Source organism: Pseudogymnoascus destructans (genome assembly GCF_001641265.1).
Source record: "Pseudogymnoascus destructans isolate 20631-21 unplaced genomic scaffold scaffold_4, whole genome shotgun sequence".
Taxonomy (NCBI): Eukaryota; Fungi; Ascomycota; class Leotiomycetes; order Thelebolales; family Thelebolaceae; genus Pseudogymnoascus; species Pseudogymnoascus destructans.
Window position 1 is genome coordinate 1,715,542 of NW_020167523.1, and position 17,869 is coordinate 1,733,410.

Here is a 17,869-nt window from a genome sequence, read left to right on the forward strand (position 1 = left end):
TTTCCAATTGGATATATTTGCCTCTTGGGGGTATAATTGATGGATTTCAATCTGCACCAAGGTTAGCCAGCTGTTGGTTCTAGGAAAGGTGGAGAGATCATCCTGGGGTATGCTTTGGGCCAGGTTGATGCAAGCTTCAGAGATGCTCGGAAAAGGTCCAGAGATGTTCTAGGATGCTAGAAATGCATTGATTTGATGGTTGGGTGAGGTCAAATGATGCTTTGACAAACTCGAAGAGCTCGGAATAAGGCTTGAGAGCAAGCATCCAACTGGCTTTTTCAAATCCAAACATTTCGTTCAAGTGAAATTAACTTATCTGACCTTACTGAATCAATACCAACCCTGATGGTAGATCAAACCTTCAGCGAAGGTTGATTCGAAGACTGGCTGTGAGTTGGAGGTGAGGCGGCTCTTACTTTGAGTATTGGCGTGGGATCGCCAAACACGAAAGGCGGGGATGGGCAGTTTTGACATCACCATCCTCAGACCATCAGGACAAGCATCATAGGTAGAAATAGGAATAGATAAGTATACAGGTAATTGGATACATTTATTAAAGCTACAGCTACAGCTACAACCTCACCTTTGGTCTGTAAAAGCGCTCCTGTTCCTTCATATCCCTATGTCCCCTATATCCCCATGCCTACTCTCTCACATCAGCCCTACATCCCACCAACAATGAATGAACTTTGCTGAATAACTTAAAGCAGCCGAAGATAACTGCTCAGCGTGGTATTCCGTGGTGTTAAATCTCAAGCCGCCCTTCCCAAATGGCGCCGGTTCATTCCTTCTTGTGGGATCTGTGCGAACGATATAAACCGGCTTGGTGCCAATACCTGGGAGACCAACAATCATCTGTGTCGAGTTTTTTATTCTTACCAACGGCAACATGACCAGCTCATCCTCCTCTCCGCAATCTTCAAGCTCGGTGACAAGGACAAACAGCCGCTTCTCACCTAGTACCCGCTCATGAACAAGGCCCATGTCGAAACGACACATGGTGCTACCACGAACAAAGAATGCGATCCTAGTCTCAAAAGTAATGCGGCGCTGGGAGATTCTGTTTGGCTTTTTATCAGCTACTATCAAGTTAATAATATTAGGAAATGGAAAACTCACGGATCTGTAAATCCAAGCTGGGAGAACCATTCAATTGGTTGTGTTCCCAGATTTGTTATATGCGGCATCTGATAGTCTTTTGTATATGCCTGCCAGAGCTGACGAATGAATGGATGCTGTGCTGGGATCCCCTTTATAGATAATGGGAGATCGAGGTCATTTTGTATGTAGGCCCGTGAAGCACATCTCATTGCCCTTGGCCGGATATGTGCTGCATCTTCCAATATGCCTGGGTTATCTCTTTGACATTATCAGGTTGCTCTGGAGATGGCATAATCTGGCCCATAAGACTTGGGCATTTCTCGTAGAGAGATTTTAACTGACTTGAAATCTCTGGCTCAGAATACTTGAATGCTCCTTGGAGAAGGAGCCGAATGGTGGTGTTGATTGACTCGCGCATCATCAAAGAACGCTCAACTGAGCGTCCATTTAGTGCCTCCGCCCACTTCTTAAAAAGCCTATCTCAATAATCAGAATAGAATCAAATAAATAAGGGAAGGACAACCTACTTATGCTTGTCCTCGCAATGGAGAACATTGCAGCTGAAACTATTTCCATACCTCCCAATTGTATCGTTGATATGGGCTCCTTGGTGGACGTTCGGCCGGCTGCGCCATTTTATATAATATTTGAGGGATCCTGATGCTGTTTTTAAATCCATCATACTGGTAACCAGTTCGAATTCTTGTTGCACCGACTGCTCGATTGAATCTATAACACTGCAGAAATCCTCGGTAGCTGTGTCAACACTTGGTGGACTAACTGATGGCGTTAGAGACGCATTCCCCTTTCCTTTCCCTTTTCCCTTGCATTGGTTCCGAACTTTCATCTGTGAAGCCAGAGATGCAGCGTTGCAGAGCCCCCGATACATGCTACGGCCCTCAAATATTGCCTTCTCGGCATCCTGGTGCTGTCCAGGCTTCATCCTCCATGCGCAAGTGGTTGCATTCGACTTGGCTATCGATGCAAAAGCAAGCACAACAAGCTGTTCTGGCGTCAGCTTTAATAGTCTCAGTTTCGTTCGGAATTCAGATTGCATGGCCTTATAAAACCTCCACAAATATCTTCCTTCTCGAGTGGCATGCATTGCAATATCAGGGGCGTTTGCATCGAGGCCATCCCAGCCTCAGAGAGGCTCCAGGATTTAAGATGATGAAGGGGCGACTGTCGTCGTCCCCATCTTGCTGGCGATGGGAACCTTGTGAACTCTCTAAAGTATTTTTGAAGTCCCGATTTTGACAGTATTGCCGTTGTGAGGAGAAGCTGGGATTGCTTCCCTTGCCCACCATATTCTGAATGACACACATCCGGAGGCTGACTCAGCACAATATCAAGCGCTGGTGATATTTTGAACAACGCAGGCTCGGTTTCACGCATTCCCCATTGCTGGTACCACGCCTTCTTTTTTGCAGGAGGAAGTGTGCTTCCATGCTCTCGGAGCTGGACCTGGTGATGGTGGTATCCGCCAAGCCTCATGTAATCAAAGTGGATGTCTCCACGCTCCTCTTTCGAGGCCAAGCAGCTTCTGCAGCCCTTGGCTGCATTCTGGCGCAGTATCCCAGCATTATCGTTCTGCTGGGGCATGTCCCCAATATATCCTAGCGTAAAAGCCATAACCAGCTTTTCCTCGCCTTTGATATTAAGGGACATGCCCCTATTCAGCTTTGGGAGGTCCAAAATGGACAGCAGAACATCATCCATGTTTGACCCATGCGGTCCAAGAGTGATCACAAAGACATTTGCATGATGCATCCATGTCTTAAGGGGCTGGTGTCATACTGACATTCGTTGCACTCAGTTTGCTATCAAACTCAAGAGCAAACTTGGAAATCTCCTCCTCAAACCTACAAGTCACCATACATATCTTGGCTTATCACACCAACAACAGAAGCAATACTACTCCGATTGCTGCAAACTCTTCTACTACATCTGTTTATGCTACATACATCATATCATTTGGACACTCATTGAACAAGTTATTAAGAAAATCTTCTCCTTAAGGGGGTGGGCCAATACTACCACATGACATATCTCTACCAACTAGAGGCCTAGGAACATGAACGATAGCTCTAGAAGCTTCTACAACCCTCTATGATTCATTACACGTCATCGCTCCTTAGTTACCCACAAGATTGGTTAAGTTATGACATAATTTGTCTATAGGTACTCTGACCTTGGACCTCCTTTTCACTTCCTATAGGCTAGGAACCCAAGAGATGGTTCTATGGGATTCTCTTACGTTCACTACATGATTAGCAAGCTAGTTGTGGGTCGCACTTGATTTCTAATACATTTACCAAGCCTGGTTAGTCATGGAAAGTCATGGAAAATGAGAGAACTACACTCCTTTGGCATAAATAGGATTGCCCTTTCCTTAAGAAAGGGCAAGCAATACAGTAAATCGACTAGCACATACTTCTACGTCTTTTCCAAGCTTCCAAGCATTGATCTTGTTATTCTCTGTTTTTGAAAAGTCAGTGAGGTGCTAACCTCTGACTTACCCCTGAGTTCTCAGACTCAACATTTGTTGCAACTTGTCTAAACCACTTCACCACATCATACACCTGATTGCTGCATTGTGGAATAGCAGCGGGTTTGGGGAGGGGGGTGAGAGACGGTGCCGAGATGACGGCGGGGTGAGGTGGGATCTGTGATGACGGTTTGTGTGACCGGTCAGCGATGGCGGCGAGGTATGCAAGGTTATATTGTATCCTCCGCATGCATCTGTCGATCGTTAGTAGTGGTCTTCCATAGTCATATCAACAGAACATACTCCACGAATTCCTTGCCCGTAACAGGATCAATCTTAGGCTTCTCCTTCGCCTTCTCTTTGTCCTTCGCTCCCTTAGCCCCGTCCTCTTTCTCATCCTTCTTGTCGTCCGCCACACGTCACTTTCCCATATCTCGTTTGGGGTATCCACGAACGCCCCGAGTCCCTTCCAGAAGTCCTTGTGGAGGTCTTCTGCTGACAATATTGCAGTTACCAATGTTGCAACATCAAACCAGTGTGCATCAGCCTGGCGGTCCTTTCTCGGGCCTGTCTTCTCCGCCGGCGTCATTGTCGGGAGCTTCTCTTGGTTGAGATCAACCATCTTGTGCCATAGTGGGAGCAATGGCAGTTGCGCCATAAACTGTTTCTTTAGAGTTGTAACATCTCGTGGCAACTCTACTGCTTTGATGTTAAGATCTTGTCCGAGAGGTAATCCCTCATTAAGATCTTGATAGGCCTGCCGGGACAGATTGTACTTTTCAGCCCACATGGCCATGAACGCCAGGTATGGGCTGAATGGCTGTGATGATCGGTTGTGCTGGACAAGCTCAGAATCATCTTCGCTGAGGATGGAAGCGTGTTCAGCGGTGGCTGGAACGGGGGGAGGGGGCATCCTCAAGTCATCAGGAAGGAAGTCCTCTGTAGGGATCTCTAGCACAAAGACGTCGTTTCTGGCAGTGGCAGGATCATCCACAGGAATGTGGCCTGAAAGATCCTTGATTGCTTTCTCGGTGATTTCCTGGAGATCTTGGGGTTGGGGCAGGGGCATGTCGATATCGGAATCGCTGTTGCTGCCAATTGTGTCATAGTCATTATCATAGTCATCACTAGCATCGCCATTAATCATAGCGTTAAACTGTATACTTGTATCTGATGGCTGATCTCCATGGTTTCCTGCCTGTATACCTAATGCATTATGTCCACCACTGTCGACTGCTGGTGCACTGGGCCTAGGGATTGGAGCCCGGAACAAATGTGCCCTCTTCTTCAGTCGAGATCACAATGGTTGAGGAGGCATTGCCAAAGATAGCCAGCTATGGCTGACCTATGTATTGGGTGGTTGCAGTCGACCAATCTTCTGGTTTTTGGCTCAAGTCCGGTTGCACCCAAATCCACTTTATATTTCCAACCTCCAAATGAGGTGTTTAAGATATCTTGGATTTTTCCAGGGCTAGGAAAACCTGGGAAGCTCTGAGCAAAATCCTGTTTGGGGGGGGGGGACTGTTGGTGAAGCACAGCATGTGTCAGCTGATGTAACGGGTGCCGCCGTTACAGTACATGTGGTATATAAAGCGTGTTACGCGTATTCCGGGCAAGCCGGAATACTGTAGTCTTTTTGGCTCAGTGGGATGTAGCGCGAGCGTAACCGTACATCGTTACAAGAGTATTCCGGCTCACCGGTCAATGGGTTTTGATTGGCTCGCTAGTTGGGTGGGCTAAGCGAGCAATCAGTGTAATTCCTTACCTGGCTGACAAGGGGGCGTCCTTGGGGGCTTAAGCTATTATATACACACCTTAGCATCCTGAGTAGTAACGGGCCTAGAAGCAAGTACGAGATGATACGCTAGAAGCCTCTACATCCGTGCCAGGACGTCACAGACTAAAGGGGGGGGTAATTGTAACGGGTGCCGCCGTTACAGTACATGTGGTATATAAAGCGTGTTACGCGTATTCCGGGCGAGCCAGAATACTGTAGTCTTTTTGGCTCAGTGGGAAATAGCGCTAGCGTAACCGTACATTGTTACAGCTGACCACATTGGAGAAGTGGTTTCACAGGAGCTAAGAGTTCTCAGCCAAGAGATTTGAATGTCCTCGAGGAGCTGAGATGTGGTTTAGCGACAGCTCACAATGCCTGGGATGTTTTGGCGACAGCTCACGTGCCTGGGAGCTTTCAGCAATAGATCGGTGATGGGGCTGGATGCCCCGGATATTTCAGCAACAGCTCACGATGCCTGGGAGCTTTCAGCAATAGATCGGTGATGGGGCTGGATGCCCCGGATATTTCAGCAACAGCTCACGATGCCTGGGAGCTTTCAGCAATAGATCGGTGATGGGGCTGGATGCACAGGATATTTCAGCGACAGCTCACGATGCCTAGGAGCTTTCAGCAATAGATTGATGACAGGGCTGGATGCCCAGGATGTTTCAGCGATAGATTGCTGACAGGGCTGGATGCCTAGGATGTTTTGGTGATGGATTGATGACAGGGCTGGATACCCAGGGGCTTTTGGTGATGGATTGGTGATGGGGCTGGATACCCAGGGACTTTTGATATCTAGAGAGAATTTCCAGTGCTAAGGCGATTCCGAGAGATTTGTTTGGTAGCTGGAGAGAACAGCTTCGAAAGAACTTGGTGTTTCTAGTGCTGCGGGGGGAGTATCTTTGCTAACGATCTTTTCTAGCCTCAGTATATCAGTTTGGTTGGTGAACTTGAGGGCAACGAGGCACAGGTATGAGCTGCCAAGATACAAACAGGTTGGAGGTATAAGTGGCCAAGCTGTAGATGGGTCGGAGGATAGTTCAGATAGAAAAACTCATGCCGTGAGGTGAACACACAAGGATATTTGCTCCAGACAGTGAGGTTGTTTCAGCAAGTTATCAGTCTGACACGTTTGCTGAACTTTGCTTCTGTTCTGAGGCTTTGTGTAAACCTATAAAACAATTAGTAATGATCAAGATTCCTTTCTTTCCTTGACTTGCTTCTTCTTTCTTCTGTGGGCAGTGTTGACACGAAGTGAGGTTGGTGATGAGGTGGAAAAGTGAGAAACGGCTGTGAATCACATTGGTCACGTGACCGTTTTGGGATTTGAAGCCATTTCCACCATTACTGCCTACATCACTACCATATCTGCAGCATCACTAAGGGTTGAAGGTTGTCACCTATCGTAAGTCTTTCATCGTTTATATTATTCGATTTCATATTCTGTCTGTTATCTTGCGCCAGTAGGCAAATCTCTCTGTTTATTTCTATCAAACTAGGCATTCTGTTCATCACTCTCATCAAAATGCGACCATTTGATCCACCGCAGAAACGGTCCCGCGTTATGCCTCTGACGCCTAACAATACAGAGTCACACATTGATGTGAGTTGTTTTCTATCTTTCTATGCTTATAACTAATGCCTATTTAGCCCCTCCTTCGAAGTCGCAGCGTTTTCGATGATGATCTGTCAGAACATGCATCAAACGACAACCATGACCAGTTCTCTGAGAGTGAGATTACCCTGACCCAGGACGAACCAGCTTTGTCAAGAAGCGCCCTCCGATTATACGTCCGCAACACTGCATCTGCCTCATCCAAAAAAAGGAAGCGTGCATCCGCAAAGCAGCTGCTGAAGCTGAAGCAGCCGGCGCAATGGTTGAAAGTCAAGGGCAAAAGGCCATTGGAAATGTACACCCAGGACGGCTTGACCAAATAATTACAGCTGAAATGAATGTCTATCAAGCTGCAAACTTCTCGCAAGAGAAGGAGAAAACTAATGCAATTGATAGAGAGGCGCGATTTCTTCTGCTGCAACATTTCACGCATGACCTCCCTGGTTTAAAGGAAGAATAAATCCGCAAAGTGGTCCCAAACTTGCCCCCGTATTCACGGGCGATCGAGAGTTTGCGCTGCCTTATCCAGGACAAGATGCGAGGCTGGAAGTATCATCTTCAGAATGACATCTTGGTAAGTAATTGGATCTACAAAACATATTAAGGTATGGTCTCACATATCTTAGACACATGTCAAAACAGCCATGGAGGCTGACGAATCGGGGCTCCTTGCATCTTGTGGTAATATGAAGGACCTTGTGAAGACATTTCAAAGACGTTTTACTCCGGAGAACTTCTTTGAAGTTTTCCAATTCGTGTGCCACTATTTGAGCCTCGAAGAAAGCACTCAGCTGGCGCAACTGTATGCCATTGATATCTACATGCACTTCTGTGCAAGGGCAAAGCTGATGGCCGATTGGGAGCCCAAACCACCCGGAACACCACCCGCACTCACACGCAAATTTGACAAAATATATGGAACAATTCTCACTCTTTGATTTGGGACTTGAGATCTTGCCGCCCACCGCCAAATTTGCCGAATCCATCTCTCTCTTTCTGTCAGCTTTCCTTTTGGCTTTCTGATATCTTTTCTGTGTTGATCCACAACTCAAGATCCTGCTGCCGCCGCCGCCATACCCATTTCTCCCCTGATGCTAGCGCGTTCTTGCCATCATGAGTATCTGGTCTGGCTATATCATTCAATTCTATGCTAACTTATCTATAGGTCTATTCCATACATCACCACGATGAGCTGCCGCTGGCCCCCGAATCCCAATCCCATTCATCGCTGCGATGAGCTGCCGCGATAAGCTGCCGCCAGCCCCTGAACCCCACTCCCAATGCGCCAACCATGGCTTGAACGATCTGCTCCAAGGATACCACTGACTGCCGCCATCAGTTCCATTCTTATGGCGGCTGTATGACCGTTCACTGTGACAAGAATGGCGCCATCACCAAGGCGGAAGCGCTTTCGATCAATCTTTTGGGTCGCCATGATCGATCCACGATTTAATGGGTAATCATGGCCCAAACACAACCACGGGAGCAAGATACAGAACGGTAAGTCAATTTCATGATTCTACAACTATCTACATTCTATTTACTGACTCAAGGCTTCAACCATTCGAGATCAGGAATGGTTGGTGTAGGAAACGGTCCCTCCATGGGTGCACGGACCAGGAAACCGTGGGCTGCCCGCTCTTTTTTCCGAACGGCCTTAAAACGGTCCCACCACTCTTAAAAATTTGGCTGGGACCCCGGTAAGGTACACAACATCCCCAACCAATCCCAGCACCTACTCCAGCAACTGAATTCAAATAAAATGTACAGATAGCCAACCCCAACTCGCGCGCTCTGTCCAAGGTATAAAAGCCCCTTCCCGTCGACACAAAAATAGATTATGAATCCCCGTGCCCCCCCCTTTCCCATCTCCATTTTCCTCCTTTCATAAAGACGCCATGCTCCTGCTGCCAGACACCGTTAAGCTGCTTCCCCCCTGTACACCTTTTTTGACAATCCTGTCCTTGCTGCGATTATTCTTGCTCTCACGCCCCTCAATCCTGGGGCGGCTACACTCGTCGCTCTACTGACCCTGACCACCCGGCTGCTGCATCCCCTGCACCGACGGCGATCCCATCCCCATCCCTCCCATATCCATCCCAGCACCCTGCTGCATCCCCGGCCCCATCCGCTGCTGCCCTCCCTGCTGCGGTCCTCCCGGCTGCCCAGGCCGCCACCCAGGCTGCTGCTGCTGCATCTGCTGCTGTTGCTGTTGCTGTTGCCTCATCCGCTGCAACTGCTGTTGCTGTTGCGCATTCGGCTGCTGCTGGGACATCTGCTGCATACCCTTCCGCTGCATGAATTCCATCTTCTGCGCCTGGCTCATCTGCGCGAGCTGCGCTTGCATTTGCGCTGCCATCTGGGCCTTTTGCGGGGCCGAGGGGCCTGGCTGCTGTTGCTGTTGTTGTTGCTGCTTTTGAGCTGCTTGTGCGGGTTGCACGGTCGGTTCTTTCTTGGGGTCCACGCCGGGGAAGAGCTCTTGGAGGCGCTTGTATTGTTTCTTCAAGGTCTCGGCGCGGTCTTCGACTTCGGTGTCTGCGGCGCAATCGGTGCTTTTGACTGAGCCATTGGGAGAGGTTGCCGACGAGGCAGCGGGTTTGGGGAGGGGGGTGAGAGACGGTGCCGAGATGACGGCGGGGTGAGGTGGGATCTGTGATGACGGTTTGTGTGACCGGTCAGCGATGGCGGCGAGGTATGCAAGGTTATATTGTATCCTCCGCATGCATCTGTCGATCGTTAGTAGTGGTCTTCCATAGTCATATCAACAGAACATACTCCACGAATTCCTTGCCCGTAACAGGATCAATCTTAGGCTTCTCCTTCGCCTTCTCTTTGTCCTTCGCTCCCTTAGCCCCGTCCTCTTTCTCATCCTTCTTGTCGTCCGACTCAACCTTCGCCTTTGCTTCCGCCTGCACCGCTTGTAGCCGCATCACCTCCATCAACAGCACCCTATTTATATCCAACAGCAGGCTAACCCTATCCTTCTCCCTCACTTCAGACCCAGGGCTCAACGGCGTAGACATAGCCCCAGCCGACGTGGGCAACGACGGCGTCACTGGCGTCTGCCCCGCTGATTGTTGCACCGGCTGCTGCCCTTGCTGTCCCTGCTGCGCGTGCGGCTGCTGTTGCATAGGCATCGCCATCTGCGGTGTTCCTGGCTGAGGAGGCATAAACTGCGACGGGGCCTGTGTATGCGGTGGTGTCGTGTGTTGTCCGGGGACAGAACCGTATGAAGAACCACGCTGTGGCGTTCCCATTTGCTGTTTTTGGTGCTGCTGAGGGGTGTGCATACGCTGCTGAGGCGCTGGCTGGACGAAGCTTGACTGTGCAGCATTCGCGCCAGCGGGGAGGAAAGCCTGTTGTTGAGGACCAGAGGATGGCGCGCCACCTTGCATGCCGTATGGGGAGTTGTTGTAGGGCGTCTGGTAGGATGCTATTGTGTCCGTGTTAGTGGCTGACTATCGATAACAGGAGGTACTTAAATAGCAAAGGCAAGAGCGACGCATGAAAATTACCGGTGTGCTTGGATCGGCACTGAAGGCGCGCATGAGGTGCAAGGCCAACATCTCGATACAGCACACGCGCAGCCCTCTGCCCGCTAGCGGTGCGCAATCAAAGACGATCAAAGCAAACATATCAAGAACTCACCAATGCCATTGTTTCCCGGACCCATATGCGGCATTCCGGCGCCGCCATTCTGCATCATCACCGCGTTTGGGCCTGGCACCATATTGGGCCCATTCATACCGGGGCCGTAAGGCGGTTGCTGCGGGCCGCCACCCATCGGCATCCCCCCGAATTGTTGGCCCTGCTGAGGGTTATACATCATCTGCTGCTGCTGTGCCGCGGGATTCTGGATGTAGCCAGGCTGTTGTTGTTGCGGTGGAGGAGGCGCATTAGGACCCGGCGCAAAGGGATACTGTGGTGCGTACATGGCCTTGGCCCAGGGGAGTGGGGGGGTGTGGGGGCCTGGGGGGGGAGGGGGGTATGAAGAGGGTCTGCGCTCGATGAGTGGCTATGGTTACTCGAAACTCTCGATGTTGGTTGTCAGGATGTGTCTTGGAGTCGAGGGTGTATCGTTTTATGCGAGGGATCTTCGCCGCTTCGAAATGTTTCAATGCGTACTTGTGCGGAGTGGGTAAGGTGCGACTGCTGGGGGGTAGGGATCGGTAGGGATCAGGAGGGATCAAGGGACGCGACCGACGCGACCGAGATGCAGCCTTCCTGTGACAGCACTGTATTGTACAGTACGGATGGATAAGATCTCAAGGATATAAGGCCGTGAGTGGCTGGGGAGAGTCAAATGGCGCGTCGACGGGGAATATGGCGGCTTTAGTTGTGGTATCTGGTGGCGTATTCGAATATGCGCTGGGTATGTATGATGTATGATAGGCTGCATGCGATATACAGTACTTATTGAGTATATTGGAGGATCTAGAAGGGGATCGTAAGTAGATGAAGCTGATTACTGGTGTAGAAACTGCGGCATCTCACTGATCTCGCTCTGTCGTTCTGTCGCTCTGTTTTCGGAGAATATGTCACGGTAGGACGGACGCTCGACTCGTGTACAAGGCTACAAAGGCCTAACGTTATACTATAATTGCCAATATTGTCTGGTATATAGCTTCACCGACACTTCAATGGCGTTTCGCCTTCTGTCAGAGGTATACGGAGGAGATATATACAAGGAGATATGAGGATATAAAGGTCTTAAAGGAGAAAATGATGTGTCTATTGCGACTGACGCGAGCTAGATTCAGGATACTTTGATAATCCGTCAGAGACAAAGGTGGTGCACGTGACCGCTGTTTGACGAGGCTGATGTTCAAGGACAAACAGAGCGACAGCGATGAGACTCATTATCTAGATTCATAAATGGCTTAAGAGATAGACAGGGTCGTCACTATGTCAGGAATCTCACATTGGGAATATGGGTCATCAATCTATTTGCATTATCTAGGAGAGCGTGTTCGTGCGCCTGGTCTTGTTGATATATGCTGCGTCTGCTTGCCTTTTGGCGACCATTTAATATATAGCCATTTGTGAGTATCACAAATACTCTAGTCACCATAAAGTGTTCTACTCTCTTCCAAAAAACGGCTGCGTATATCGACATATAAATTCCGGGTATCTCATTTCACATTATACACTTATTTTATCATCCACCCCCCCCTTATCCACTCCCCACCGGCCTCGCAATCCCACTCAAATTCACCACCCCCCCATCCTCACCTGCGTCTTCCCACTCCCACTCACCCACCCCGGCACATCCCCCGCCGCCACAGCCCTCGCCTTCATCACCCCCCACGGCGCCGGAAACCCCGCCGCCAGCGGCCCCCCCTTCTGCTTCGCCCCCAAAATCGCAAAACGCTTCAGGCTATGGCTCACGAACCCATGCAGCAGGTCCTGCGCTACAAGACTCGCGACGATGGCTTCCACGTCTGAGATATCAGGCATTAGCGACCCGCTAATCAGTCCCATGCTAGGCTGTAACTTGCGCCCCTGCCGCGTTGCGTCGGCTTCGAGTGTGCGCTGGCAGAGTTGCGCGGCGAGGAGGAGGGCGTGCAGGTCGAGCGTTGGCGCTTTTCGGGTCGTCGTGTCGGCGGGTGCGTCGTAAGTGAGAAGAAAGGAACGGCGGGCGAGAGAGCGCCACACGAGTGTGTCGCCACGGTAGAGGAGGGGGAGGAGGATGCCCCTGCGCAGGAACCAGGCGTGGTGGGGTGATGTGGGGCCGAGGGCCTTGCGGTAGGCGGCGAGGTTGCCGGTGCGCATTGCGGCTATTACGGGCGCGAATTTGGGGTGAAGTGTGGAAGCCTCAGGGCGGGCGAGGAGAGCTGGTGAGGGGTGGCGTCCAAGGATGAGAGAGGTGGTGATGAGGTAGATGAGGATGTTGCGGCGTTGGTTGATGCATTGGGCGTGGCATTGTGTGTAGGCGGATTGGAGGCATAGGTGGGCTTTGTAGAAGTGGGTGTTGGAGAAGAGGAAGCGGCCTAGGTAGTAGAGGTAGGTGACGCGGTGGGAGGCGGGGTATAGCGCCAGTGGTGGAGAGTTCTGCATGATGTTTGTGAAGAGCTGTTCGGCGAGTGGGGTCTTTTGGCACTGCATAGGGTTAGGAGATGAGTGGCATGGATAGGTCCGGGCCGTACTCACACGAAAGAGGAGCTTGAGGACGAGATTGGCGAAGGAGTAAATGCCGACTTTCTTTCCCTCTGGTTTCCCATCCTTAATGCCATCACGGTTCAACGTCCGCTCCGTGAGACAGATAGTGAAAGCCCGCTGTATCGACTCAGCCGTCCCCTCAACCAGCGTCTTTCGTGCCTCGCCGTCGTCCGCCGCGCGCCAGCGGCGTGTCAAATCGGGCCGCTTATCAAGAGTCATGGCTAGTGTAGCTAGCGCCGTGCATAATTGGATGGTGGTGGGAAGGACAAGGATGCCGTATGACGCATTCGACATGGCTGTGATGCAAGAACTATCCGTATATTGTCAGCATTGAAGTCTACTATTGGGGTTCGGGGGCAGGACTCACTTGACAAGGGCGCTCAGCTGGGTATGTGTCTCCATGAGGTTCCCATAGTCGACACGGCGGAAGAAATCGAGGTAGAGCGTCATGAAGGCAATGAAGCCCGGCCACGCATCGTCATTATCAATCTTCTCCACGGCCTTGTCAATGTCAATGGACTTGAGCTCCCTCGATAGCTCGGCGTAAGCATCGGCGAGGGGTGGCTCAACCACGAGCCATTGCTGGAGCTGGGCGGCATCTTTGGCGCGGAGGAAGCCAGAGATGGACGAGAGGAACTCGTCGGTTCTGCCCATCCTGGAGAGCAATGGGGGGGGGTTAGCAGGGTAAGCAGGGGAGGTTTGCTATTCCGTACTGTTGTCCGTAGGTTACTTCTTGCCCCGCCGAGATACAGAGAGGTGGGAGTGGTTGACCAGACAGAGGAATGGTACTAGCGCAAGGCTGAAAAGGCTGAGGACGGAGCGGGAGGAACAAAGATCCCGGGACTCAAAGATCCCCACCGCCGCAACGGCGGCGGAAAGAATAGATGTCGCGCTAGCCTTAATTAGGTCTAGACTCCATTGTATTATTAAGGATGGTCCGGGCGCCCTCTAAAAACAACGACAAGCGGTTCCAGTTACAGTCAATGACCGCCTTGGCGATATTTACTAGCTCGTTTGCTGCCAGTCTCCTGAAAAGCTCAAAGTTCCCTCTAAGCTTCTCATACGCTCAGGAGCCGTGGCTTCGCATGTTTCCCTGAATTCTAAAGCTAATTCCATGCCCTTAATCGCAGTCTGAATAGAAGGAGGCTGGCTTATAGGTGCTTCACCATATGCTTCCTGATCTTCTTCAGTAGCAGCTGTCTCTGAGATTTCAGTAATTAAATGCTGCAATAATCCATCGCCTGAAGAAAAACTATCCATAATTTCAGGCTCTGTCTCATCAGCAGGATTCAGGAAGCTCTGTATGTCCATTAAGTTGTGGATTCTGCCTGAATTTTCCACTATCTTATAAGTGGCATCTAAGCCAGGAGGCATAAGCTGTGTAGGAAGCTGAATTGGACTCTTAACAACGGTGCTTTTCCTAAAGCAGTTGTAGACTGTGGTTGAAGAAACATCATGGTTCCAGCTTTCCAAAGCCCACCTAATCGCAAAGAGAAGATTGATGCCATCTAAAGGGTTCCTTTCCAGCTCCCACTCCTGCAACATGAATTTTAAAAGCTTTTGCTTATAATAATTTTTAAAAGACTGAATAATCCCCTGGTCTAGTGGTTGGAATCGACTTGTTGAATTTGGAGGTAAGAAGACCACTCGGATATTAGGGGGAGGAGGCTTCACTTCAAGAGCCGTATAATGAGCTGAAAAGTTATCCATGGTAAGAAGGATTCTCCTAGAGAATCCTACATGCCTGTAGAAGGCTTCCAACCATAGTTCCATAATGTCTGTTGTCATCCAGGCCTTCTTATTCCATCTCCAATGAGCTCCCATTGCATCCACACTAACATTGCAAAGGCATCTTGGTGTCTAGCCTTTGCCAATTAACCAGAGGGAAACTTGTCAGTACCTGATGCATTGCAGCAAAAGACAACGCTAATTTAATCCTTATTCTTCTTAAAACCTGACTGTCTTGCTGATGACAGTCCCTTAGAAGGTAGCATCCTCCAAAAGAGCCCAGTCTCATCCATGTTGTAGATATCTTCCTCGTTGTAGTCCCCTGCAAGTGTCACAATCGCTGCCATCTCAATGCTCGCGTTAGAGCTGACAGAGCCAGCTTCTCCATGTTGAATTCATGTCTTGAGATTATGTCGTCTTTTAAATCGAGTTAACCATCCAGTTGTGAACTGAGGCTCGTCCTCAGATGAGTATTGTGGGATCTGTCACCATAGAATTCGTGCTTTCTCTTGTAGGAGAGGTCCGTTTGTGAAGTCTCCCTGGTTTTCGATGTGACGTTGCCAAATCACGAGGAGTCTCTCCAATTCAGGCCAAGCTACATAGGTCTCTCCTGTGTCTTTTTCTTCTTCTTCGTCGAGATGCTGCCACTGAGATTCTAGCGAGTCTGACACAGTGGAATGACCTAGCTTAATGCTGTACTGTCTTTCGAACCACTCAATACAGGCTTTCTGGGTAGGGCGTTGGGTGTGTTGGTAGAATTTGCGTAGCACAGGACTCTGGTCATGGCTGATCTTCTTTTTGGCTGCCATTTTTGAGACAAAAGTAGACCACAGATCCGATATTTGGCTAGAATGTTGTCAATATCACGATCAGCGGTCTGAGGCCACATTTTGGTGTGTTTTTTACCAGGCCAAGAGGTCAGCACCGGATATGTGGTCATATCGCCAAGGCGGTCACCGGCTTGGCGGTCATTGACTGTATAAGGCAGTTTCGTATCAATACCTGTACTACAGGCGAATTGTGTACTGTGTAAGAAGTATCATCTGTACTATTGTCATCATGTAGTTTTTTTTCTTAGTGGCTAGTCGAATGCAGACTCTGCTTATTAACGGACTTTGAAAATTCTCATTGACGAAGCGTGCATTAGTGATCAGTGATCAAGATCCTACCATCTTCATTGGCTCTACCAGGTTATCTCCTATAGTATTTTCATAGTGCCCTATAACATTTTTGTATGCCCACTTCTAGCTCTTACCATGTAGTTACTCGTACGTACAGGATGATACATTTGTCAGCAGCTATCTATCACTTTGGCCTAGTTGCGATGCAACAGCTACCTGGCAGTGTTCAGCACGGGTAGGTATATACCCAGCGTATCCAGGTATATACCCGGGATATACCTACCTTTCTGATTTCTTATACCTACCCATTGTCATACTATACTGACATTCGTTGCACTCAGTTTGCTATCAAACTCAAGATCAAACTTAGAAATCTCCTCCTCAAACCTACAAGTCACCATACATATCTTGGCTTATCACACCAACAACAAGAGCAATACTACTCAACGATTGCTGCAAACTCTTCTACTACATCTGTTTATGCTACATACATCACGGCATATCATTTGGACACTCATTGAACAAATTATTAAGAAAACCTCCTCCTTAAGGGGGGTGGGCCAATACTACCACATGGCATATCTCTACCAACTAGAGGCCTAGGAACATGAACGATAGCTCCAAAAGCTTCTACAACCCTCTATGATTCATTACACGTCATTGCTCTTTAGTTACCCACAAGATTGGTTAAGTTATGACATAATTTGTCTATATGGATACTCTGACCTTGGACCTCCTTTTACTTCCTATAGGCTACGAACCTAAGAGATGGTTCTATGGGATTCTCTTACGTCGACTACAGTTACCAAGCCTGGTAAGTCATGGAAAGTCTTGGAAAATGAGAGAACTACACTCCTTTAGCATAAATAGGATTGCCCTTTCCTTAAGAAAGGGCAAGCAGACAATACAGTAAATTGACTATCACATACTTCCATGTCTTTTCCAAGCTTCCAAGCATTCATCTTGTTACTCCTTGTTTCTGAAAAGTCAGTGAGGTGTTAACCTCTGACTTATCCCTGAGTTCCCAGACTCAACATTTGTTGCAACTTGTCTGAACCACTTCACTACATCACACACCTGATTGCTGCGTTGTGGAATAGTCTAAGCTACGACCCTTTGGCTCTTTTTCCTAAGACAGTGTGTTGTCTTAGTAAATTCATCCCTTCCTTGGGTGGCTAGATTCTCACATCTGGTGCACCCACCATTACAGGAGTGATGTCATGTAATGAATCATAGAGGGTTGTAGAGATATGCTATGTGGTCATATCGGCCCAGTAACTAAGGAGCAATGACGTGTAATGAATCATAGAGGGTTGTAGCAATCGTTGAGTAGTATTGCTCTTGTTGTTGGTGTGACAAGCCAAAATATGTATAGTGACTTGTAGGTTTGAGGAGGAGATTTCTAAGTTTGCTCTTGAGTTTGATAGCAAACTGAGTGCAACGAATGTCAGTATAACATCAATGACGGAAGGGATCAGAGTCAGACAGGTTACAGTCACGTGGGGAGAGTTAGGGCAGGTTAGCCGAGTTGGACCCATTTCGGTTACTTAAGGGGATTGACCCAACGGGGTTCCTCATCATCTTTTTCGTATCCTTTGTAGTAGACCTATAGGATAGCATCCGTTTAGCCTCTGACTCGCACTCTCATATGCTATTACTGTGAGCTGGGTGCCCTGTGTCCTGACATTATACAAAAAAGATCACGCCTGCCGGGGACGGCCGTACTTCAATAATATCCCACACCGGAACGACTCAGGAAAACTACCATTATGACATCGACTGCGACTCGGTGACGTTTCGGAGGAGAGACCTGACGACTTCAAATAGCCGTGATTCCAGAGATCTCACGGACAGCCAGTGTAATGGTGGGTGCATCA

At 49.2% G+C, this 17,869-nt stretch overlaps 7 protein-coding genes across 7 annotated transcripts; 2 read left to right on the top strand and 5 right to left on the bottom strand.

Moving 5' to 3' along the window:
* Positions 1–643: 643 nt before the first annotated feature.
* Positions 644–1,187, bottom strand: VC83_02235 (uncharacterized protein; the record flags this gene model as incomplete). The annotated part of the gene is made up of 3 exons (XM_024465902.1): positions 644–648; positions 702–1,060; positions 1,120–1,187. 3 exons carry the CDS (start codon positions 1,185–1,187, stop codon positions 644–646), a joined length of 432 nt encoding a protein of 143 aa, XP_024326845.1.
* Positions 1,188–1,306: 119 nt separating this feature from the next.
* On the bottom strand, positions 1,307–2,820 carry VC83_02236 (uncharacterized protein; the record flags this gene model as incomplete). Its single annotated transcript, XM_024465903.1, has 3 exons — positions 1,307–1,577; positions 1,629–2,104; positions 2,425–2,820. 3 exons carry the CDS (start codon positions 2,818–2,820, stop codon positions 1,307–1,309), a joined length of 1,143 nt encoding a protein of 380 aa, XP_024326846.1.
* A 796-nt stretch (positions 2,821–3,616) lies between these two features.
* VC83_02237 (uncharacterized protein) lies at positions 3,617–4,736 on the bottom strand (the record flags this gene model as incomplete). The annotated part of the gene is made up of 4 exons (XM_024465904.1): positions 3,617–3,622; positions 3,672–3,843; positions 3,893–3,987; positions 4,041–4,736. The coding sequence occupies 4 exons, from the start codon at positions 4,734–4,736 to the stop codon at positions 3,617–3,619; spliced, it is 969 nt and encodes a 322-aa protein (XP_024326847.1).
* A 2,158-nt stretch (positions 4,737–6,894) lies between these two features.
* VC83_02238 (uncharacterized protein) lies at positions 6,895–7,307 on the top strand (the record flags this gene model as incomplete). The annotated part of the gene is made up of 2 exons (XM_024465905.1): positions 6,895–6,972; positions 7,092–7,307. The coding sequence occupies 2 exons, from the start codon at positions 6,895–6,897 to the stop codon at positions 7,305–7,307; spliced, it is 294 nt and encodes a 97-aa protein (XP_024326842.1).
* A 212-nt stretch (positions 7,308–7,519) lies between these two features.
* On the top strand, positions 7,520–7,922 carry VC83_02239 (uncharacterized protein; the record flags this gene model as incomplete). Its single annotated transcript, XM_024465906.1, has 2 exons — positions 7,520–7,558; positions 7,611–7,922. 2 exons carry the CDS (start codon positions 7,520–7,522, stop codon positions 7,920–7,922), a joined length of 351 nt encoding a protein of 116 aa, XP_024326843.1.
* A 555-nt stretch (positions 7,923–8,477) lies between these two features.
* Positions 8,478–10,952, bottom strand: VC83_02240 (uncharacterized protein). Its single transcript, XM_024465907.1, has 3 exons — positions 10,633–10,952; positions 9,760–10,417; positions 8,478–9,710 (listed from the first exon to the last, which is right to left on the bottom strand). The coding sequence occupies exons 1-3, from the start codon at positions 10,916–10,918 to the stop codon at positions 9,008–9,010; spliced, it is 1,647 nt and encodes a 548-aa protein (XP_024326632.1). The 5' UTR covers positions 10,919–10,952; the 3' UTR covers positions 8,478–9,007.
* A 1,243-nt stretch (positions 10,953–12,195) lies between these two features.
* On the bottom strand, positions 12,196–13,952 carry VC83_02241 (uncharacterized protein; the record flags this gene model as incomplete). The annotated part of the gene is made up of 3 exons (XM_024465908.1): positions 13,511–13,952; positions 13,135–13,453; positions 12,196–13,083 (listed from the first exon to the last, which is right to left on the bottom strand). Exons 1-3 carry the CDS (start codon positions 13,795–13,797, stop codon positions 12,196–12,198), a joined length of 1,494 nt encoding a protein of 497 aa, XP_024326631.1. The 5' UTR covers positions 13,798–13,952.
* Positions 13,953–17,869: the final 3,917 nt, after the last annotated feature.

What these genes read in the sequence shown, in the direction of transcription:
- VC83_02240 (XM_024465907.1), bottom strand. Translation starts at nt 10,918, where the DNA reads ATGTACGCACCACAGTATCCCTTTGCGCCGGGTCCTAATGCGCCTCCT. An exon ending in TCCGGGAAACAATGGCATTG is followed by an intron (nt 10,418 to 10,632) that starts GTGAGTTCTTGA and finishes CGGACACAATAG; the next exon opens with CATCCTACCAGACGCCCTAC. An exon ending in ACGGGCAAGGAATTCGTGGA is followed by an intron (nt 9,711 to 9,759) that starts GTATGTTCTGTT and finishes AACGATCGACAG; the next exon opens with ATGCATGCGGAGGATACAAT.